Consider the following 19,226-nt stretch of genomic DNA (forward strand, 5'->3'; position numbering starts at 1 on the left):
AGTGGGAATAATAATACTGATTTCTTTTTTAATGTAATAGCTGTAGGGATTAGGTAAAATAGCATAAACACCCTAGAAAAGTGACTAGCATACAGAAAAGCACCCCTAACTGGCCATCATCTTCATCGTCCCACGCCTTACCTACTTTCTGCAAACCAAGTTTCTCTCCTGTCTTTTCTCTGACCTCAACCCTCTACCAGGTGCCTCAAAGGACAGAGGAAGGGTTGAGACCCCAGCCTGGTGACAACCAGGCCAGTTCTTCTGGGCTGAGAACTCATTTCTACTGAGGTCCCAGGGCAGCTGCTTTGTCCCAGGGGCTGCACGGGCCCGCGGCTCTCACTAGAACGTACAGAGCTGGGGTTAGAGGATACTCTTGGTTTGCCCAGATCCCAACGTGTCTGGAGCATCACCAGCTGTCCCAGATGTGCCCATTTACCAGCTCACCTCGCTCCAACTGGGGGTGTGGAGGAAAGCTGGGAGCCTCCACGGTTTGTCCTTAAGGAGAGAGCCAGGCCACTAGTTCAAACACGGCCTCAGGGGGCAGAGTGGTGGCCTTGGCCTGGGTTACCTGGGGCCCAGAAAGCAGATGTACAGGTGGAAGCCGCAGGAGGCCTTGGGGCTCAGCACAGGGAGACCCCTTTAACCTTGAGAACTGCCCTGTCTGGAAAGGGCACCAGCTTCCTCCTTCGGTAGTAAGTTCCGCGTGGGAGGTAGCCCGGCTGGGCTGGGCAGTAGGGAAACCAGAGCTGTTTAAATGGAGATGTCTGCGGACCCTTTGAAGTCCGAGATTGAACATCCCTCCAGCCTCCAGTCGGCCTTCTCTCCTGAAGCTGTTTATTTAAGGAGGTGACAAGCTGCAGCTTTTGCCAGACGCTGCCTTTCCTGTCCGTGTTTTCTTTGCCTATCAGCGAGCAGTTTGCTTTCTCAGGGTAAACAGGAAAAGCCAGCAGGTCGGCAAGGTGGCAGGTGTCACCTCCTGAGTGATCTGTAGGGAGGTCTGAGCCCTTGGGGCCTTACAAACGCTACGGCTTAATGGGGGCGTGAAGCAGGTGGCCTATGGGAGTGACACGGGGCTGCCGGGGCCAAGCCCTGCGCGGGAACAGAAGAGGGCTCAGCCCACGCCGCCAGCCACATCAGAGCACCAAGAGAAGAACACCAAGTCTTTATTACAGGAAGTCCTATGAAATAGCCCCAAGAGAAAACCCACACAGAGGGGGAAAAGGAGGCGGGAAAAACACTAACAAAACAACACGCACAGACGTGGGGTCGGGTCCTAGCACGGAGAGAGGCCGGGGCCATAGCCCAGAGGCCCGGTCCTCAGCCCCCGGGGTCAGCCCCAGCTGGGGCTCGGGATAGGAGCCCAAGGTGCCTGGATGGGGGCACAGCCAGCGCGGCACGCCGCGGAGGGCAGGCGGCCCTTTCTGGGCAGGGCCGGCCCCACGCGCTTCCAAACTTGGGCATGCCAAGCGGCGGCGGCGCGTCTGGCCCCTACCGCGCGCGGCGTGGGCGGAGGGAGGTGCGATCGCGGTGTCGCCTCCGCCTGCGGCCCTGAGCGCCCGCCACGCCCTCGTTATCTCGGGGTGACTTGAGGCCATCGGGCCCGCAACGGCTTGGCTCCCAGTTCCCGCCCGCCCCGCGCGGTGGGGCTGCTTGCACACTCGAGGGGGTGGGCGGCTGAAACGTCGGGCTGCCCAGGACTCCCGGGTCTCCTGAGAGGTCAGCGCGTTCCCATCCCGACGGGGGACGGCGGGGGTGGGCAGAGAGACGGGGCGGTCTCCCTCCCATTGGCAGTGGTTGGTGCCGGCTAAGGTTAGTAGAACCAGAGTTTTCCTCCTGGGATCATGTACCTTCTCACTCTTGGCAAAGGGCACCCAGCAAGCTCTTCTGCCCCAGGCACTTCCAGCCAGGGCGGCAGCCTCTTCTCCTTGCCCAGACCATTCCTGCCCAGCCCGAGTCCTCCAGCTCCGGGGCGGCCGCCTCCCCATCCCCGCCGGGGGTCGCGCCAGCCCCTATCAGAGGTCGCCTGAGGGGCCCAGGCAGGGCCGTGGGCAGACACCTCTCCCGTGTCCCATCACTCCTCAGAGGGGGCCAAGTTGCTGCCCAGGGCTGCCCCCCATCTGGAGGTCCATGCAGGGGCTGTGCCCAAGGTTCAGCAGGCTGAGAAAGATGCGGGGGACAATGGGGATACAGGGCTCAAAGTGCCCAGGGGGAGCTGGGGATGGGGCAGATGAGGCAGTGTCTGGGGCCCAGCAGGGGAGGCGGGGAGGGGGGAGCAGGGGCTCCTCCTTCCGGTCAAAGAGCCTCTGGTAGGGTCGTCCTGCTCTCTGTGGCACTCCAGCCTCTGCATGTTTCTGGGGCTTTGTTGTTTTTTTAGAAGGGGGTTGGAGCCTGCATTTCCATTCATTGCCCACAGAACAGCCTGCCTACAAAGGGGGCCCTGGTTGGCCACTGCCCCCCCCCCCAGGTCCTTCCTCCAATCACAGCATGCAACTCTGAAGTTCTAAGTCCCATGGAAAGTGGCAGTGGCAGTGGCAGTGGCGGGGCTGGACTGTGGCCGAGAATCGCTGGGCCTTGGTCCTCAAGCACCATCTGTCCGGCTGCAGCTCGGCTCTCCAACCGGGGCCGGGCTGCTCTCGCTGCCTCCACCGGGTCAGGTCCTCCCCAGCGAGGAGGAAGGCTGTCATCTGGTAAGGGAAAGGGACGGGAGACATCTTTTTCAATGGAGCTCAGTGGTCTTTCATCACCGGTTCCCAGAGAGATGGTTTTGGGCAGAGCTATCCAAGACAGGAACCCTCTCCTTCCTCTGGGGACTGTGTCAGCCTTGGAACTCCGCCTGGGGACACACACCCAGTCACAGAATCCAAGCGCCCAGAAACGGTCCACCTCGCAGAATCCCAGGGACTCTGGCAGCTGGCGATGGAGTAGGAACCACACTTCCAGTAGACACGCTGCACGGGAAGGGCCGAGCCGCAGGGAGGCGCCCGCCCATTCTGATACAGCGGTGGCTCAGGTGAGCCAGCCTGAGGGCACCTGCTGCAGCAGCAAAGTAAACTTGTGCCCCATGCACCGGCCTGAGGAGTTTGCAAGCCTTTAGTACTCAGAAGACCCACTCAGAGGGCCAGGATGATCGGAACTGAAGTGTTCTGGTGATGGGGCAGACAGAGTAGGGGCAGCGGAGGGACCAGCGGCTGTGAACCAGGTGAGGGGAAGGGAAAAGGAAGAGAAGTGAAATGGAAAAGACGGTAGGGAGGAGAGACTGGCCTTCTAGTCTCTAGACATCTAGAGCTAGAAAGACAACCGTGGCCCAGCTGGGGTTACGGAGCAGACTGGGGGACAAACTGAGATGGAGTTTCAGATTTTGGAGTCAAATGCACAGAAGTATTGCTGACACTGTAAAAGCAGGTGGTGGCTTTGCTGTGGGGAGTGAGAAGATTTCAGAAGGTCAAGGGCAGAGCTACCAGGAGAGCTGGGATTGAGGGAGCAGAAGTAACCGGAGACCAAACAGCACCCTGAGACTCAAGTTGAGAGGAAGAAGGCCCAGGATTCTGGGGCCACAGGAGGCAAGGGAGGGCGACTTCAGGAAAGACTATGGGCACAGCGTGCAGAAGAGAGGGCCGGGGGACGCAGCACTGAAGAAGGCCCTGCGCCAGGCAGGTGTCACTCTGGTGGTGGCGGGAGGGGTCACCAGCCTGCAATGGGCGAAGGAGGATGCCACTTTTTTGCAAGTTGGGTGATTTTTAAGATGGAGAAGCGGAGAATGTAGGCTCGAAGAAGAGGCTGGAAGGGGAAGAGCTAGAAGACTCAGAGGAGAGAAAATGATGGGCAAGGTCCTGATGGCTCTGGACTGGACATGGTTTCCCTGGGGACCCCAGGGAAGGGGACAGCAGCAACACCGTCAGCAGCGGGCCCTTCCTGTGGCGCTTGGTGAGCCTCCCAGGGAAGTGGGGGTACAGATCCGTGGATGAGACAGCCCGAGATAATGAACAGGCCTGGAAGGGCTCGGTGGAGGTGATGAGCAGGCCAGCTGCCCACTGGTAACTGTTCCGGGCTGTGTCTCTGTGACAGCTGTCCTGAGGGCAGCCAATACACCTGCACAGTCTGCAGCAGGGCCATGCCTGCCACACCATCAGCTCAAGAAAGCCTGTTGATGCCCACCGCTGGGACCAAGGCAGCAGCCGGGGGAAGGGCGGCGGGCAGCTTCCTGATGGGGGAGGGGCCGGAGAGTGACTGTCGCTACAGAGTCCTGGAGGAGGCACGGACAGTCCCTTTCTCCCACAGGGATGCACAGGGAGAGGGGAGAAGGTGGGGGCCCGGGCTCCAGCCGGAGACAGAACTGCCCTCAGAGGGGCTGTTTCCTTGCCAGCTCGTGGCAAACGCGACACCGCCTGCCCAAGAGGCCAGTGGGAGCGTTGTGTGTACACCGCTTGCGTGAGGCCATCCCTGCTCCTCCTACATTGTCCCCTCAGTGTGCCGGGTGTGGCCTGGACTATTGTCGCAGCTAGGCTGCAAACTGTTCGAGGGCAAAGCTGATTTGTTTTTCCTGTTCCTAGCATTTGGCACCAACAGGTGTGATTACCTTTCATCAAATGAATAAATAAAACAAAATGCAAAAGACCCATGTTTCCTGCCACAATGACGAGCGAGGAAACCCACGGCCCGTGCTCTCTGGTTCCGGAGCCCGATGCCTCTGGACTCCTGGGAAGACACTAAGGATGTGGGGCGTTGGGGTCCCGGCCTCAGGCAGTCCCTGGGCAGCTGTGGCCCAGGCCTTACCTCTTACTGTCCTTCCCTTAGGGTTTCCTCCACCTTGGGGACCTCCTGTCGCCTTCCCCGGAAGTCTTCATCTGAAAAGCAGAGGGACACTGCCTCATCCCCTACCCTGCGTGCCCCCAGACTGGGGCACGTGCTGGCCCCGGGGGAGGGGCGTCTGGTGGGAAGGCAGCAGAGCGCAGTGTGGATCAGGACACCTGTCTGCCAGCCTGGCTCCATCACTGAGCTCCAAGACCCCGGACAAGACCTCCCCTCAGTTCCCTCATCTATAAAGTGGGGTGGGGAAGTTGGACTCTACAGATGACCTCGAAGGCCCTCAAGTCCTCGCTTCTGGACGCCTCCTGACCACTGAAGGCCCCTCTCTCGGAAGCACGAGGACCAGGGCTTGGCTTTGCGCCAGCTGAGTTGGCGGCAGCGTCTTGCTGAAGGGCCTCTGGGTCCAGACGCTGGACCTGCCCAGAGCTTGGTTCTCAGGTTGAAGCCTGTCTGCGCCTCGCACTCCAGAGACACCCCCCAGCAACAGCACCTGGGATTTTGAGCTCCGGGTGGAGGTGTGGCTGGGGCTCCCCTCCAGGGGTGGAAGGGAGAGGCAATATGGTCCCAGTGGGAAGATCCATTTCTTTGGGTCACCCGCCCACCCATCCTGCATGTGTCCCCAGGTTGGGTCCACCCATAGGACACACAGGCCCTCTTCTTGGAGGGTCACTGATCACTGGCCGCTCAGAGACCCGCTTCCCGCACTCCGCGCTCACCACAGGTGTGGCCCTCCACGTCGTCCAGGAGGTTGGCCGTTGACGCAGCGGCCCCCAGCCTGCCCGGCCATTCAGGAAAACTGTCCTAGGATGGGTGGGCACTGCCTAGCCCTCCAACTCACGACCCTTAGTCCTCCACCACCCACTGCAAGCTCGGGAGGCTCCTGCCACACCAGCCTTACCCCCAACACCCCCAAAGCCTCCCCTCCCCCAGCCCCCAGCCCGGGAACGGAGAAGCTAGTCCCTCCTGTTCCCCTTTGGCTGTTCCAGCTTCTAATACCCTGGACCCTGCTTGGCCAGCATGGCTGGGAGCCCAGGGGAAAGGGTGGGAAACCGTATTTTCCCTCAAGGGATTGAAAGTGAGAAGGCAGGACCCATATGCTTGAAATGAGGCGGGGAGACCCGAGGACGAGTTCAGGTGGAGACATTAGTGGGAGAACCAAGTCTTCTCCCAGGATGCAGGGTACTCCTGACAAAACGTACGAACGCTGCAGGTTCCCTTCTGAGTCTCTATACCAGGGGTCCCTAAACTTTTTACACAGGGGGCCATTTCACTGTCCCTCAGACCGTTGGAGGGCCGGACTATAAAAAAAACTATGAACAAATCCCTATGCACACTGCATATATCTTATTTTAAAGTAAAAAAACAAAATGGGAACAAATACAATATGTAAAATAAAGAACAAGTAAATTTAAATCAACAAACTGGCCAGTATTTCAATGGGAACTATGGGCCTGCTTTTGGCTAATGAGATGGTCAATGAGCTCCTCTCACTGACCACCAATGAAAGAGGTGCCCCTTTCGGAAGTGCGGTGGGGGCCGGATAAATGGTCTCAGGGGGCCGCATGTGGCCCGCGGGCCGTAGTTTGGGGACCTCTGCTCTAGAAGGAAGATGGGGGATGGGACGCTGGTCCTTTCCCCAAGCCTGGTCATGGTGGTCCAGACGGGCACAGAGAGACGGGACAGCGGGTCTCAGGGAGAGGGGTGGGCCGCAGGAGCGGGCGGACCCGCAGCCGGGAGAGTGCCCAGCCCAGGGTCCAGTGCCTCAGAACCTGTCACCCTCACCCGGGACCAGGCCAGAAAGGATACGACTGATGCTTCAGCAAGTGTTTCCTCTTCGATTTCCTCATCTTGGTCTTCTCAGAGAAGGCCTTGGCCAGTTCAAACAGCTTCCTCCGAGTGGCTGGGGGCACAGGGGCCTGTGAGCCAGCAGCCAGAGCAGCAGGGAGCTGCCCGCCCGGGCTCAGGGGCGGCCCCTCTCCTCCCTGCTAGGGCGGGGGCAGCTGGGGAGGTGATGCCCGGCTGGGGCCCTGGGGGAGTGAGGTGGCCACCCGGCTTGGCCCACAGGGGCAGCACAGGCTACCGGGAGCTGGCCTGGGGACAGCTGGCCGCCCGAGCCCTGGGTATTCCTCCTCAGCCTGACAAACAGCGATGCATACTGGCTTTCCTCCCCACCGCCTCCTGCCGCCCCTGGTCACCTCCAGAGCTGGCTCTGGGATTTCCGTGACTAATCCCAGATTTTCCCTGAAATGGAGCCTGAAAGGATGGCGGCCTCCTTCACACACGGCCGTGTGTCTGTGCAGGGGGTGGCAGGGGCAGCGGAGGGCACGGCCTGGCTGGCAGGACTGCAGGCGGAGGTCACGGCCCCCACAGGCCTTCCCACCTGCAGAGAGTGGGGGTAGCGAAGACCTCCCAACTCAGGCCGGCTAAGCCCCCTCCAGCCACAGAGAATGTGAACACTAAAGCTGGGGGGGGGGGGTGCAGCGCATGATTTTTCTGCAGACAGCTGGCCCAGGAGGATTTAAAACTTAATTTGTACCCAGACTCAGCTGCAGAGGGAAACGAGGCAAGAAGGCTGAGGGAACCAGCCTGCAATTTAAATGTCACTTCGGTTCGCCCAGAGCCAGCTGCACAACAAGGTCCGGGTGGCTCCCTCCCTCCCGTGGCCACGGGGCCTGGCTGAGAAGATCGGGGAGGGGGGGGACACTGGCTGGACTCACATTTCCCCATGTGTTTCAACTTGTCCCTGAATAAGGCATCTTCGGACACAGCGGGGTTGGCGTCGCTGGCTCCTGGAAGGGGGAGACACCTCTGAGGGCCAGCATGAGAGGCAGAGTGGCTTCCCCAGGCACAGGGGGGCGGGTCAGGGCTGCCCCGAAGGACAGGGGTTCACCCGACCCTGCTCTTGGAGGAAGGAAGCAAAGAGCAGGCTCCTCCCTTGACCAGGATGGAGCTTCAGCGAGGAGGACAGCTGGGGTCTGAGGAACACTTCTTCCCCACCCAAGCGTCACATTCCCCCTCTATAGTAGTTAAAAAAGGGGGGGAGAGGTCCTGGCCCTGGTGGGTTAGCTCAGTGGATAGAGCATCAGCACAGCATGCAGATGTCCTGGGTTCAATCCCCAGTCAGGGCACACATGAGAAGCAACCATCTGCTTCTCTTCCCTTCCCTCTCCCCCTTCTCTCTCTTCCCCTCTTGCAGCCAGTGGCTCGATTGATTTAAGCGTTGGCCCTGGGTGCTGGGGATAGCTCAGCTGGTCCAAGCATCGGCCCTATACAGGGGTTGCCAGGTGGATTCTAGTTGGGATGCATGTAGGAGTCTGTCTTCCCTCCTCTCACTTAAAAAAAAGAAGGGGGACAGTCCTATGATCTGCTGTATGTGTGGAGAAATAGCTCCCACGGGCTCCCAGCTGGCTGCTTCCCTGACCAACTCCATGTCCCCGAAGTCACATTGGTAGCTTGACATCAGCCGTGGTGAGAGTTCTTTACGCCATGCAAGTCACCAGACACTGCACACCCTTCCCCTGCGCCCCAACCTCTATTAAACATTCACCAGCACTTGGTGTGCCTGCCTGCATCCCACAGGGTGTGAGAGTTACTGAGGTGACGGACGGAAGGTGTAGGGCTCAGGGACATCCGCCCGTGGTGGTTCCCATGCCCTTCCCCCGCGGTCAGCCCCCTCCACTACCCCCCCCCAACATGGAGTTCCTGACTGGTTACAATGAGTAGAAATGAGAGTAGGCCTGTCTCGGTGTCAGGACCCAGGTGGCCACCTCAAGTCTCCCCCCTTCCTCAGCCCTTACTCGGGTCTCTTGCTGCCCTTTTAAAGCCCCTGCTCTCCACCGTGCGATTCGGCTAATCCAAGTCACCTTGTTTGCTAAGTCCCCTGTGAGTCACTCTGATCCATCTCGGCGGCCTTGGTGTCTATAGTTAATTCAGGATCAAGGACAGAGTGTGCCGTTAAAACTCTCAGATGCACATCTGGTGGGGGCTGAGCTCCCCGCCTGTTGCCTATGAATCAGTTCCACGGGATTTTCTCCTTTGAGCCGGGATCAGCTGAGCTCCCCCATCCTTCTGCTCCCCGGCCCCCACTCCACAGCACCATGTAAGGTCTGCAGATTCCGCTTCTGGGTGGGCGGCCTGTGTGTGTGTGGAGGGCTCTGGCCGACGAGGGGCCACTGTGCGCATATACAGGCTGAGCCCAGTGTCAAGTGTGGAGCAGGGGTCTCTGGACCCTCATCTGTGCGTCCCAACAGGCTGCTGTCCGCCCCTGACCCTCCTTCAGCCTCTTAGGGCTCCTGGAGGGGTCTGGACTTCTCTTGAGGCAATTCTGTTTCTCACTATCTTATATATTACACATGAAGATCAAAAGTCTGGAGGAAGCTCCAATACAAGGGCAGAGCCTGGCCCACAACAGATCCTCCCCAACTACTGAATGAATGAATGAATGAATGAGTGAGTGAGCCCTTCCCACACTGATCCTGCCCTTCTCCTCTGACCCATCTGCTCGAATCAATAGTGTGTCCTCAGCTTTGCTGGTTTGCTCTACCCATTTCCTGGCTGTATCCCCGTAAGCTCCCCCTGAGTGGAGACCAAGGCTTGTAAGTCTCTGAGTCCTTCTTGGCCTCCTCCCCACATGGGACACAATGTGGTATGGCATGGCCCATTCTCACCTGAGTTCCCAACACCTCCAAGGAGCTGAGCCGGCCGGTTAGCCCCCCCCCGACACCCCTGGAGGTGCGCTCTGGCAGCCGCTGGACTGTGAGAACGCAGGGCTGCTGAGTGGAGGGGTCGTCTCACCCCACTGTGACCCTCCCGCCAGGCCGTTTCCTCGCCCTACCCCCAGCTCCAAACATGCCAAGCACAGAAGCACAGCTGGGGTGTGCGCCCCTGTGCCCTCCAGCTCTCTCTCACAGGAAGGCAAGGTTACCTGGGGCAGGAGAGGGGAAGCCAAAGTCATTCCCCACCGCCACGCTGCTGGACTTGGATTTCTGGGACTCGTATTTCAGTCGATCTGGAAAAGGACCACGTTCAGGTCAGGACATTAACACCTGGGCTGAGACCTAGGGGGCGGTTGGAAGTCAGACCCTGAGTCACGCACACGAGCACACACAACATCTGCTGGCTGTCAAAGAATCGGTCAGATCACAGAAACTACTGCCCTGAAAACATGGGAAGGGGAGACTGTCAGAATGAGGAGGACCCTGAGAGATCGTAGAGTCCAACCCCTTCATTTAACAGGAAATGCTCAAAGACCCCCAGCCCTTTTGCTACAAAGCTACGGCTGGCCGTGGGCCTCTGTCTCAACTTACCCTTGTCCCTGCCCACAGGTGTCTCCCTACGACATGCTGTCGGACACACACACACACACACACACACACACACACACACTGCCACTGTGACATGCACAGGAGCAACCTCTTGCAGCCCTCTGGGGCTGTACTCCATCCCAAACACACTCTCGCCCTACAGGAGAAAGGCAGCCAGGCTAGAGAGCATGGTCCCCAAGCCAAAGACAACCCAGATACCCCAAAACTCAGGAACCCCCGCTTTAACGTCCTCTCCTCGGGAGACTCCCACTCTGGCACCTGGGGACCAGCCACTCTGTTCCTGGAGCTCCAGACACACCATGCCAAGGCCGGCGCCTGGCACACAGCAGATGCGCAGGGGGGAGAAGAGGGCCTAAGCGGGCACACCTCTCTTCCTCTGAATACGGGGGCGGGAGAAGGGGTGGCGGGTGACAGGTCCCCGTTTGGCAGGATTCCGGGGCTCCCACACTGATCGTGGCCTTAGGGGCCATGTCTGAACAGTGCAGAGGTCACCCTGGCCCCTGCTCCCTGCCTCGCCTGCACCCCAAGGCCACAGAGTGGCGGCCGTGCCCCGCCCGTGCGCCACCTCTCTCCAGGGCCAGGAGGAAGTCTCGGTTGCGCTGCAGCTCCTTCATGAACTCCTCATTCTGCAGGAAGAGCGCGATCCTCTCGTCCTCCAGGTACTGCTTCCAGCGGCTCTCCTGGTCCCGGGTCCCGAGCCCCGCTGCGGGGGGCAGGCCTCCCTCTCCGCTCCTGGCCTTGGAGCCCCCAGGGTTGCCCTGAGCAGGGGAGTGAGCATGTTGAATGCCTGTTCACAAGGGCACGCGGTGCACAAACATCTGTGCACATCTGGTGCACACCTGTCCTTTCCCAGGATCTTCCAGCTACACCCTGGGGCCTGCACCTCCTTTCGAGACCCGGTCATAGGCCAGAATCCAACTGCAGCGAGAGCCAGGGTACTCTCTGCTGGGGAAGCAGCAAGGGCTTAGAAAAGACCATTCCTCTCTTGGACCTCCCCACCCCTTTACCTGCAAACTGCTCAGTAGCCTACTCACAATTCCCACACTCAAAAGTCCCCGCACTGGCTGTCTCAGGGGGACACCCCTCTATGAAAGCATCTTAGGACATGACAAGCTCTGGGGGCAGGCGGCCTCTGGCCCTTTCCCGGGAGAGGGAAGGAAGTGCTCCAGCCCTCTGCCATTGGCTGTCCCATCTCCCTCAGGCCTGGGAGGATGGCTGCGGCCTGTCTCCTCAGGGCTGTCACCTTCCCTGGGGGGAACAAGAGACCTCCAGGCCCAGATAGGAAATGAGGTTTTCAGTTCAGCATTCTTTCCCTACAAACCCGGGGCAACAGAAATAGCTCAGCCGGGGCTTAAATATCAGAAAGTGAAACTGGCCAGCCGAACTGTGTGGGCCAACAGGGACGCTGCGCAGGCAGGTGGGGCGCCCCCCACGTGTCACCTGTACGCCGTCCAGCTGCTGAGGCAGGATGCGGAGGAAGTCATCAGGGAGGTTGCCCAGCAGGGGCGGGTTCCAGTTCCGATAGTGCCTCTGGCTGGAAGGGGTCGCGGGGCCCAGCACATCGATGCTGCAGGGCAAGAGGCAACAAGAAGGAGGGAGTGGTCAGGCTCAAGCACGGGCGTCCTGGCCCACCACACCGGGGTCCTCCTGCTCAGAGGGCACTCCTGCTCCCCACAGCCTCTGCTTCCAGCCCAACGACCGCCACGCCAGCTCATCTTCTCCACCAGGCCTCGGCCAACCCGTCCCCCGGCCTGGGACTGGGTCCCTGCCACCCCGGACGGTCACTGCTCCCAGCCACAGACCTCTTAAGGTCTCTAATGTCTCTAACCCTATGGAGCTCTCTGCCCATGGCGCTGTGCTGGGTGCTGGGGATTGAGACACAGATGTTCCTGAGTGTCCTCTAGAGCCATCAGGAGTCATGGCCTTTTATGCTCGTGTCACTAGCACTGAGTAACAGGTGTGCTCCAAAGGAACAGACACATAAGCCACCAACAGCCCAGCCCGCCTGAATGCTGGTATGCAGGGGTGGGGGGACATGGGGACACCAGCATCCCCAGAGAGTAGAACAAATCCCGGCTCCAGTTCTGGCGCAGCCACAAGCCAGCAGGGTGGTCTGGGGTGAGACCTGCACCCCTCCGGATTGACCTTCCTCATCTAGAAACTGCTGTCTCCCTGCCAGGGCGGAGGGCGCCCTCACCAGGCTGTGTGAACAGTGTTCTGAAAGGCGGCGCAGACAGGATCTTGTTCCAGGGAGCGCTGGGGCAGCTCTTCCTAGGCAGGGGGCCTGGCAGTCTATGCCAAGCACGGCAGAGGCCACCAGCCAGGTGGGAAGCGGAGGAAGAGAGGCAGTCACTTGCGCCCTCCCTGACCCCAGGCCCCCGCCTGCCCTGGGCCTGAGGGCAGCCTGGGGCCCGGCCAGCAGCTCCCACAGCTCCTCGGAGGCCTGCAGCGTGGCAACCGCAGGACACATGTTCCACTGAATCAGGGAAGTGACACATGCAGAAGGCAGCTGAGCGCCGGGGCGGCCGGAGCTCCTCTGGCCCTAGGACCTGGCTTTGATTTGGTCTCCAGCTCCAGGAATCCCGCGGCCCCCTCGCTGGAGGGGGGCTTTTCCGGCTGGGCCGCTCTGCCCGTGGAAATGACTTCCTCTCCTTTTCTATTTCGGGAGGGTGGCCTGGTGGGGGCCGGGGGGAGGGGCGGGGGCGGCAGCAGATGGGATAACAAGCTGCTAAGTGCGGGGTGGGAGCCGCATGGCTGGAGCCCAGGGAAGCCCGGCAGGCGGTCCGCCCCCTCGCTGCAGGAGGGGGCGGTCTGCAGGGGCCGCCTCACTCCCAGGAGTTCCCGGCAGCGCTCTCTCTGCACGGCTCTGCCTTCTCTGGCCCCGCTGGAACCTTCCCTTTTCCCAAGGCCCTGAGAGCCAGGAAAGAGGGTGCCCCATCGCTCAGGGACTTGAAGACCACCTTTGATTAATCCCAGCACAGAGAAGGCCTCTCCAGGGCTGCCACCCTTCCTTGGGCTTCAGGGTCTTTATCTGGGACATGGGTGCCCACCCCAACTCAACCACACCTGGAGCTGCCCAGGAAAGCTGCGGAGGGGGTAGGGGAACCCTGGAGCGGCATGGACTCCTCTGGACATCTTACTGAGAGCCCAAGACAGGAGGGGGTGAGGAGCAGTAGCCTGTCCTCAGTTTCCCCTGCTGCTGGCCCTGAGGTCCTGGAGGAAAGGCAGGTGTAGCCCCTCCTGGCCTGGTGCCCTGGCACCGGCGGAGATGAGGTCAGCTCCTAGCTGTGAGAGACAGGGGGCCCTGGGCCCAGGCGGCCCGGGCAACTCCACTGTGGTCCGGAAAGAATGTCAGAAATGAGCCCAAAGGCAAATAAAAAACTCCCAAAGCTGTCATTTCAAGGGGGAAACAGCAAGTGGCCTAAGTGGAGGGGTGCCTCAGGGTTGGACAGGCTGGGGGAAGGGAAGGAGAGAGAAGGGGGGCTCTGAGCCTGCCCCTTGGAGCCCTGGATTAGAACCCCCTCCCAGTCAGACCTCCAGGTGGAACCCACGGAACACCAAACCCCAGAAGGATTTCAGAGTCAAAACTTCCAGGCAGGATTTTTAGTTAAGCCTGGACCTTGAGGCTCAGAAGGGTCAGGCGCTCTCCAAGGGCACCCGGATCACTCAGGCCAAACCCGGGCCCTGGGATCTTGGCATTCCAGGCACACTTCCCTGGGATGACCCCGTGTCTCTGTGCCCCAGCAGGACAAGCTTCCAAATCCTGGCCCAGCTGTAGTCTCACAGGTACCCCAGTGACCAGAGGTGACAGAAAGGCACCAGGCCATTCCTCCCCCAACCTCCTACTCGAACTGAACTCCACCAGCAGCCAGAGGGAGATTCTAGAACACTAACGGATCCTGGCACTCTCCAGGAAACCCACTGGCTGCAGGAGAGGGCCCGGCCCCTCCAAGCACCCACAGGGACCGCGGGATCTGCTTGCCTCTCTGGGCTCATCCAGCCATTCCATACTTCCTTGAGTCCCCAAGGTGGTTCCCTCTTTGCTGCCTCCAGGCCTTTGCACATGCTGTTTCCTTTGCCTGGAATGCCCTCCTGTCCTTCGCTTCACCAGATCACAGCTTAGACATCAGCTCCTCTAGGCAGCCTTTGCTGTACCCCTGCCCCCACATCTATGCCTCCCCTAGACTCTGATCTCCTTGGGGGGGCATCAAGGCAGTGCTCTATTCACTACTGCATCACACACATAGTTCAGCATCTATATACTGCAGGGGACTCAATAAAGGCTGGAAATGAAGGTCCGGATGGAGAGACCGGGTAAAGCCTAGGGGTGGATCTGGGCCTAGCGGGGCCATCCTGGAGCAAAGGGGCATGTGCTCAGAGGCTGGCCCTGGCTCTTAGGAACACTGGCCTCGGAGGGAAGCCTTGCCACTGGTCTCAGGGTTCAGTGTTAAAGCTCAGAGGTCAACCCTGCAGCAGAGGGTTGGAGGAGCTGTGAACCACCGATGAGCAGGGATCAGCACTTCCATTTCATTGATGAGGCACTAAGTAGTGAGCCACACTGTTTAAACGCCACACAGCAAAGGCACCGAAAGAATCCGAAGGGAGGGGGTAGAAAGAGTATTCTGCTTCTGGCTGAGTCCACAGCTCAAGTTCCCTTCCCTCAGTTTATATCCACCCCCAGTTTAGCAAAGCTTTCATTTCTGGGTCAGAGACCAGGGTCCGAATGAGGCCTCCTGAGCGTTAGTCTAGTGCAGGGGTAGTCAACCTTTTTATACCTACCGCCCACTGTTGTATCTCTGTTAGTAGTAAAATTTTCTAACCGCCCACCGGTTCCACAGTAATGGTGATTTACAAAGTAGGGAAGTAACTTTGCTTTATAAAATTTATAAAGCAGAGTTATAGCAAGTTAAAGCATATAATAATAATTACTTACCAAGTACTTTATGTCGGATTTTCACTAAGTTTGGCAGAATAAATCTTTATAAAACAACTTACTACAGTTAAATCTATCTTTTTATTTATACTTTGGTTGTTCCGCTACCACCCACCATTAAAGCTGGAACGCCCACTAGTGGGCCATAGGGACCAGGTTGACTACCACTGGTCTAGTGCCAAGGTCACCTTGCCCCTAACTGGGGCTCCCATCACTGGGCTGCACTGCCCCTGCCCCCCAGCCCTACCCCAGCACAGCTACTGAAAACCTAGCCAGAGTAGGGGAGGGAGGACGTGGCCAGGATACGCACACCAGGTTCACAATGGGATCTTGTCTCTTATGGCCTCAGTTTTCCCTTCTAAAAAATGGGTAGAACCATTCTGCCTAATAAAAACTGAACCAGTTGCAAAAGCACTTTGGGATAAAATTTTTTAAAAGTCAAAGGGAAATCATTTAGCTCCACCCCAGGCTGAAAGTCCTGCCAAACCCACCCACTTACTCCCTGTCCCCCACCCCATTACAGCCTCCTAGGACCACTTGTGATAAAAGGAGCCCAGCTTTGTTCCTGTCCGACTCAAAACATTGCTCCCCTACCTCCCCACATAATCTTCTAGGCTCCTATCAGCTACCGCGAGCTTCAATCCCAGAGAATTTTCTCATTGGGGAGGCGACAAGGCACAGCAATAAAGAACCCTGGTTTTGAAGTCAAAATGGCCTAGGTTCAAACCCCAGCTCTGTGGTCTTGGGGAAGTCATAGGAACTCTCTAGGCTCGGTCTTCTCATCTGTACAATGGGGCTGACAACAGAGCCTACCTGAGAAGCTGATAGAGGATTTGAATGTGACGGTTTCCAGCGCTCTGTACGAGGTAGCTGTCACTAGTGTCTATACCTGTGTGATAGCAGGGTCCTCCCTACCACTATCTGAGCCTCCCAGGACCCCCAGAAGAGAAGATCCACTAGAACTAGCCCCTTGACCCACTATTCCCACCCCCATCACTACCCTAGGCCAGTCATTCTAAGGGCATTCTAAGGACAGAGATACCTGGGCCCACCACAAACATGAAGCCCAGGAAAACAAGCCCCTCAGAGACCCAGGGCACCTAGCTGGAAACCAGTTTCGTGTTTCATTTCCATATTACCGAGTCCCTGACCTGGAAGAAGTCTCCAAGGACCTAGCAGTCTAGGCCCCTGCCTCCCGTTAGTGAACTATCCCAGAAAAAGAGACACTTGCTTCCGTTACTTTGAGAATTCTTCACGATATCCTTAGACCAGGGATGGCAAATACATACCCATCCCATCAGTTACTGATGACAGTCTGGCAGTAGCGCGTTGAGGGGGGCTTTTCGCAAGTGAGCGGGCAAAAGCACAGTGGTCAGTTAGTAACGCGGGCCATGGGCTCGAGAGGGGAATTGTCACTACACAGTTCATGTACTTCTCATTTGCACTCTGCCTCTCCCCTGACTCCTAGAAAGCAGAGGCTGGGCCTTGACTCTGTGTCCCAAATGGTGTTCAGCTTAGCACCTAGCCTAACGCAGGGGTTTAATGAATGTTTGCTCCCAGAAGTTTTCCTTTGTATCCGGCTAAAATGTATCTTGCTGCAGTAGAGGCCTGTTCTTGCTGAGGGATCAAGCCAAGATTCCCACTGTGTTTGTGCTCGCCCCAGACCCCTGGTCCCTTCCCCACCCACGGCCCTGCGCACTGTTGGAGAGGAGCAGGGGTTCTCACCGGGGAGGTGGAGTGGGTGGAGCCAGAGGGTAAGGCCTGTCGAACACGTGCATATGGTAGGCCGGAGGGGAGTACACAGGCGGGGGCTCTTCATCAGAGCTATCAGGTTCCAAAGTCCTTTCCAAGATCTACATCAGAGAGAATAAAAGAAATGTTAACAACCCTTCCTTGAACTTGAATAACATTTATACAAAATCCAGTGCGTTGCTGGTGGGGATGCACATTGTTACAACCGGCACTTTGCAAAAACAGTCTGGCTTTATATACTGAAGCTAGAAGCATGGCTACCCCTGACCCTACGAGTCCAACTCACTCAACAGACATGAAGGCACATGTCCCCAAAGGAATGTTCCGAGCAGCATTATCCATCCAAGTAAGGTTCAGAAACAAGCAAAGCAAATCACTGTGCTTGAAGTCAGAGCAGTGTGACCTCCGCCAGGGTGGGGAGGGGCACGGGGACTTCTGGGTTCCATTAATGTTTCCTGATCTGGACGCTGGTGAAACGTCACTGAGCTGTGCACTTACGATTCGTGGACTTTTCCATACGGGTGTTATTGTTGAAAACTAACTTGAACACCATCCACGCCCTCTCTCAAAGACTTCCACACGGATTATCTTGCCTTAACCTCACACAACTTGGCAAAACAGCATATGGATCATTACCCCATTTTAAAGATGAGGAAACTGAGGCCCAGGTTGACTAAGTGACATGGCAAAAGCCACACAGTGTTCTTGGAACTGAATCTCAATGTGGACATGGTCTCTGCAGCCAGGGTCCCTCCTTCAGTCACAATGCCTGCATTCCCAGGGTGGATTCCCAGGGTGGACACGCCAAGGGGGGCGCCCAGGACACCTCGCCCTCCCGAGACTCCTCTCTTCATCCAAGAGCCAGAAAGAGGGATGGGGAACGGCCAAGGGTTGGGCAAAGGCTGGGGTCCCATGTGGACTGACCTGGACCCTTCCCCAAAGTTCCATAGAGGAGTCTGGGGCAGGAGGCAGCCATCAACCATGAGATCCCAGACCACACAACCCCCACTGGCCTTTACCTCAGCCTCCCTCTCCTCCCAGCTCTGTTCCCATCTCCTTGGAGACCGAAGAATGTGGGAAGGGCTCAGAGGCTGTCAATCAGCCCGAGTCCCCAGGCCCCATGTTTTAAGCTCAAGTGAGTTTGCAGAAGTCACTGCTAACCTGCCTCTGCCCTGCCTTTGCAAGCCTGGGCTGGGCCGGGCGACACGGGCACATCCCTGCCCCGAGCCCAGCCGTGCCCAGGCTCCGGGACTCTCGCAGGGACTCCTGGCAGACGGCTAGGTGGTGAGAGAGCACGCACACACTCACACTGCCACGCTCTGCGCATCACAGCCAGCCTGACCCAAGGAGGCCTCCCGCCCTGGAATGCACTAACGTTCTTTCCTTTGAGGCGGAAAGTATTTAAACAGATGCTTTTGCAGAAAAAGAATGTCGATGCTTCGCAGGCCATGCTCTGCCTACCCCAAATTTCCACAGGAATAAAAGAGAGAGAGAGAGAGGGCGCTCCGTTTCCATTCATGGGCAAACCCGCGGGGCCTGGCACAGGACAGTGGCTCAGCGACTACCTGGCACACCCAGAGACCGCGCTGCTGCTGTCCCCCCCCCCAACACACACTCCCCGACCCCCAGACTGCACTGCTCAGAGGGACAGGGTTCCAGGCTGGGGCCTTGAGACCAACTTCTGGAGTCTGAGCCTCTCCCCCGCAGAGGCTGGTCTGAGTCAGATGCTGAGGAAGGGAGAGCTCGGTGGGAATCGTTCCCAGAAGGAAGCTGCCTGGGGTTTCCCATGACTGGCCTGGTGGCTGGCCCCCCACATTCAGGGAGGTCAGGCCTCCACAAGCACACCGGGAAGACCCCACGGTTCCCAGCCGCTCCTGCACCTCAGTGCCGGCTCCCGGGGCTGCGAGAACCAGACGCTCATCGGAGGCTTCTGAGAATGAGGAAGTGCCAAGGAGGCGGGCAGCCGGCCAGGCACGCTCCGGAAAGGCTGGTCCCCAGTCTCCGGGGAGGGTAGCCCCAGCTGTGTCTCTCGCCTCCCCCTGCCCCTCTCCCCCTAACCCCACCAGCCACAATGAGGTTGTTCTTCTGGCTCGAAAGGTGTTGAAGTTTTCGGCTCTGCAGTCTCCCAGCTTAATTCAGTGTGGGTGATGGACGCCTGCCAGGTGTTCTAAGGGTCAGAGTCTGGCCATTTATCTGACAAAAGATGTTCCTCTGTGGCAAGGGGACCCCTCGGGCCAGCCCGCCATCCATCAGCCCCCGGAGAAGGGGCTTTCTCCAGTTGACAGTTATTGTCATTCCAGCTGCTGCTCATAAATTTTCCAAAGCACTTTCCGCTGGCTCGGGAACTGCCCGCCAATGGGCCCAGGCAGCGCTCCAAGCGGGTGGGGGCCGGGGGGAAACAGCCCAGGAGG

General features: G+C 58.5%; 1 protein-coding gene across 2 annotated transcripts in view; it reads right to left on the reverse strand.

Annotated features, from left to right (window-relative positions):
- Window positions 1-1,147: 1,147 nt before the first annotated feature.
- The window catches only part of CUEDC1 (CUE domain containing 1), an 84,539-nt gene continuing 66,460 nt past the window's right edge, over window positions 1,148-19,226 (reverse strand). For both annotated transcript variants that reach the window (XM_066264032.1, XM_066264033.1), the window contains exons 3-11: window positions 16,789-16,916; window positions 11,571-11,697; window positions 10,696-10,888; window positions 9,731-9,814; window positions 7,524-7,595; window positions 6,613-6,706; window positions 5,523-5,581; window positions 4,774-4,844; window positions 1,148-2,684 (exon numbers count right to left, since the gene is read on the reverse strand). In XM_066264032.1, coding sequence (XP_066120129.1) covers window positions 4,777-4,844; window positions 5,523-5,581; window positions 6,613-6,706; window positions 7,524-7,595; window positions 9,731-9,814; window positions 10,696-10,888; window positions 11,571-11,697; window positions 16,789-16,916 — 825 coding nt within the window. In that variant the 3' untranslated portion in view covers window positions 1,148-2,684; window positions 4,774-4,776. The remainder of the gene's footprint in view (window positions 2,685-4,773; window positions 4,845-5,522; window positions 5,582-6,612; window positions 6,707-7,523; window positions 7,596-9,730; window positions 9,815-10,695; window positions 10,889-11,570; window positions 11,698-16,788; window positions 16,917-19,226) is intronic.

The sequence above is a fragment of the Saccopteryx bilineata genome, chromosome 2, assembly GCF_036850765.1.
Source record: "Saccopteryx bilineata isolate mSacBil1 chromosome 2, mSacBil1_pri_phased_curated, whole genome shotgun sequence".
In the NCBI taxonomy this organism is placed as follows: Eukaryota; Metazoa; Chordata; class Mammalia; order Chiroptera; family Emballonuridae; genus Saccopteryx; species Saccopteryx bilineata.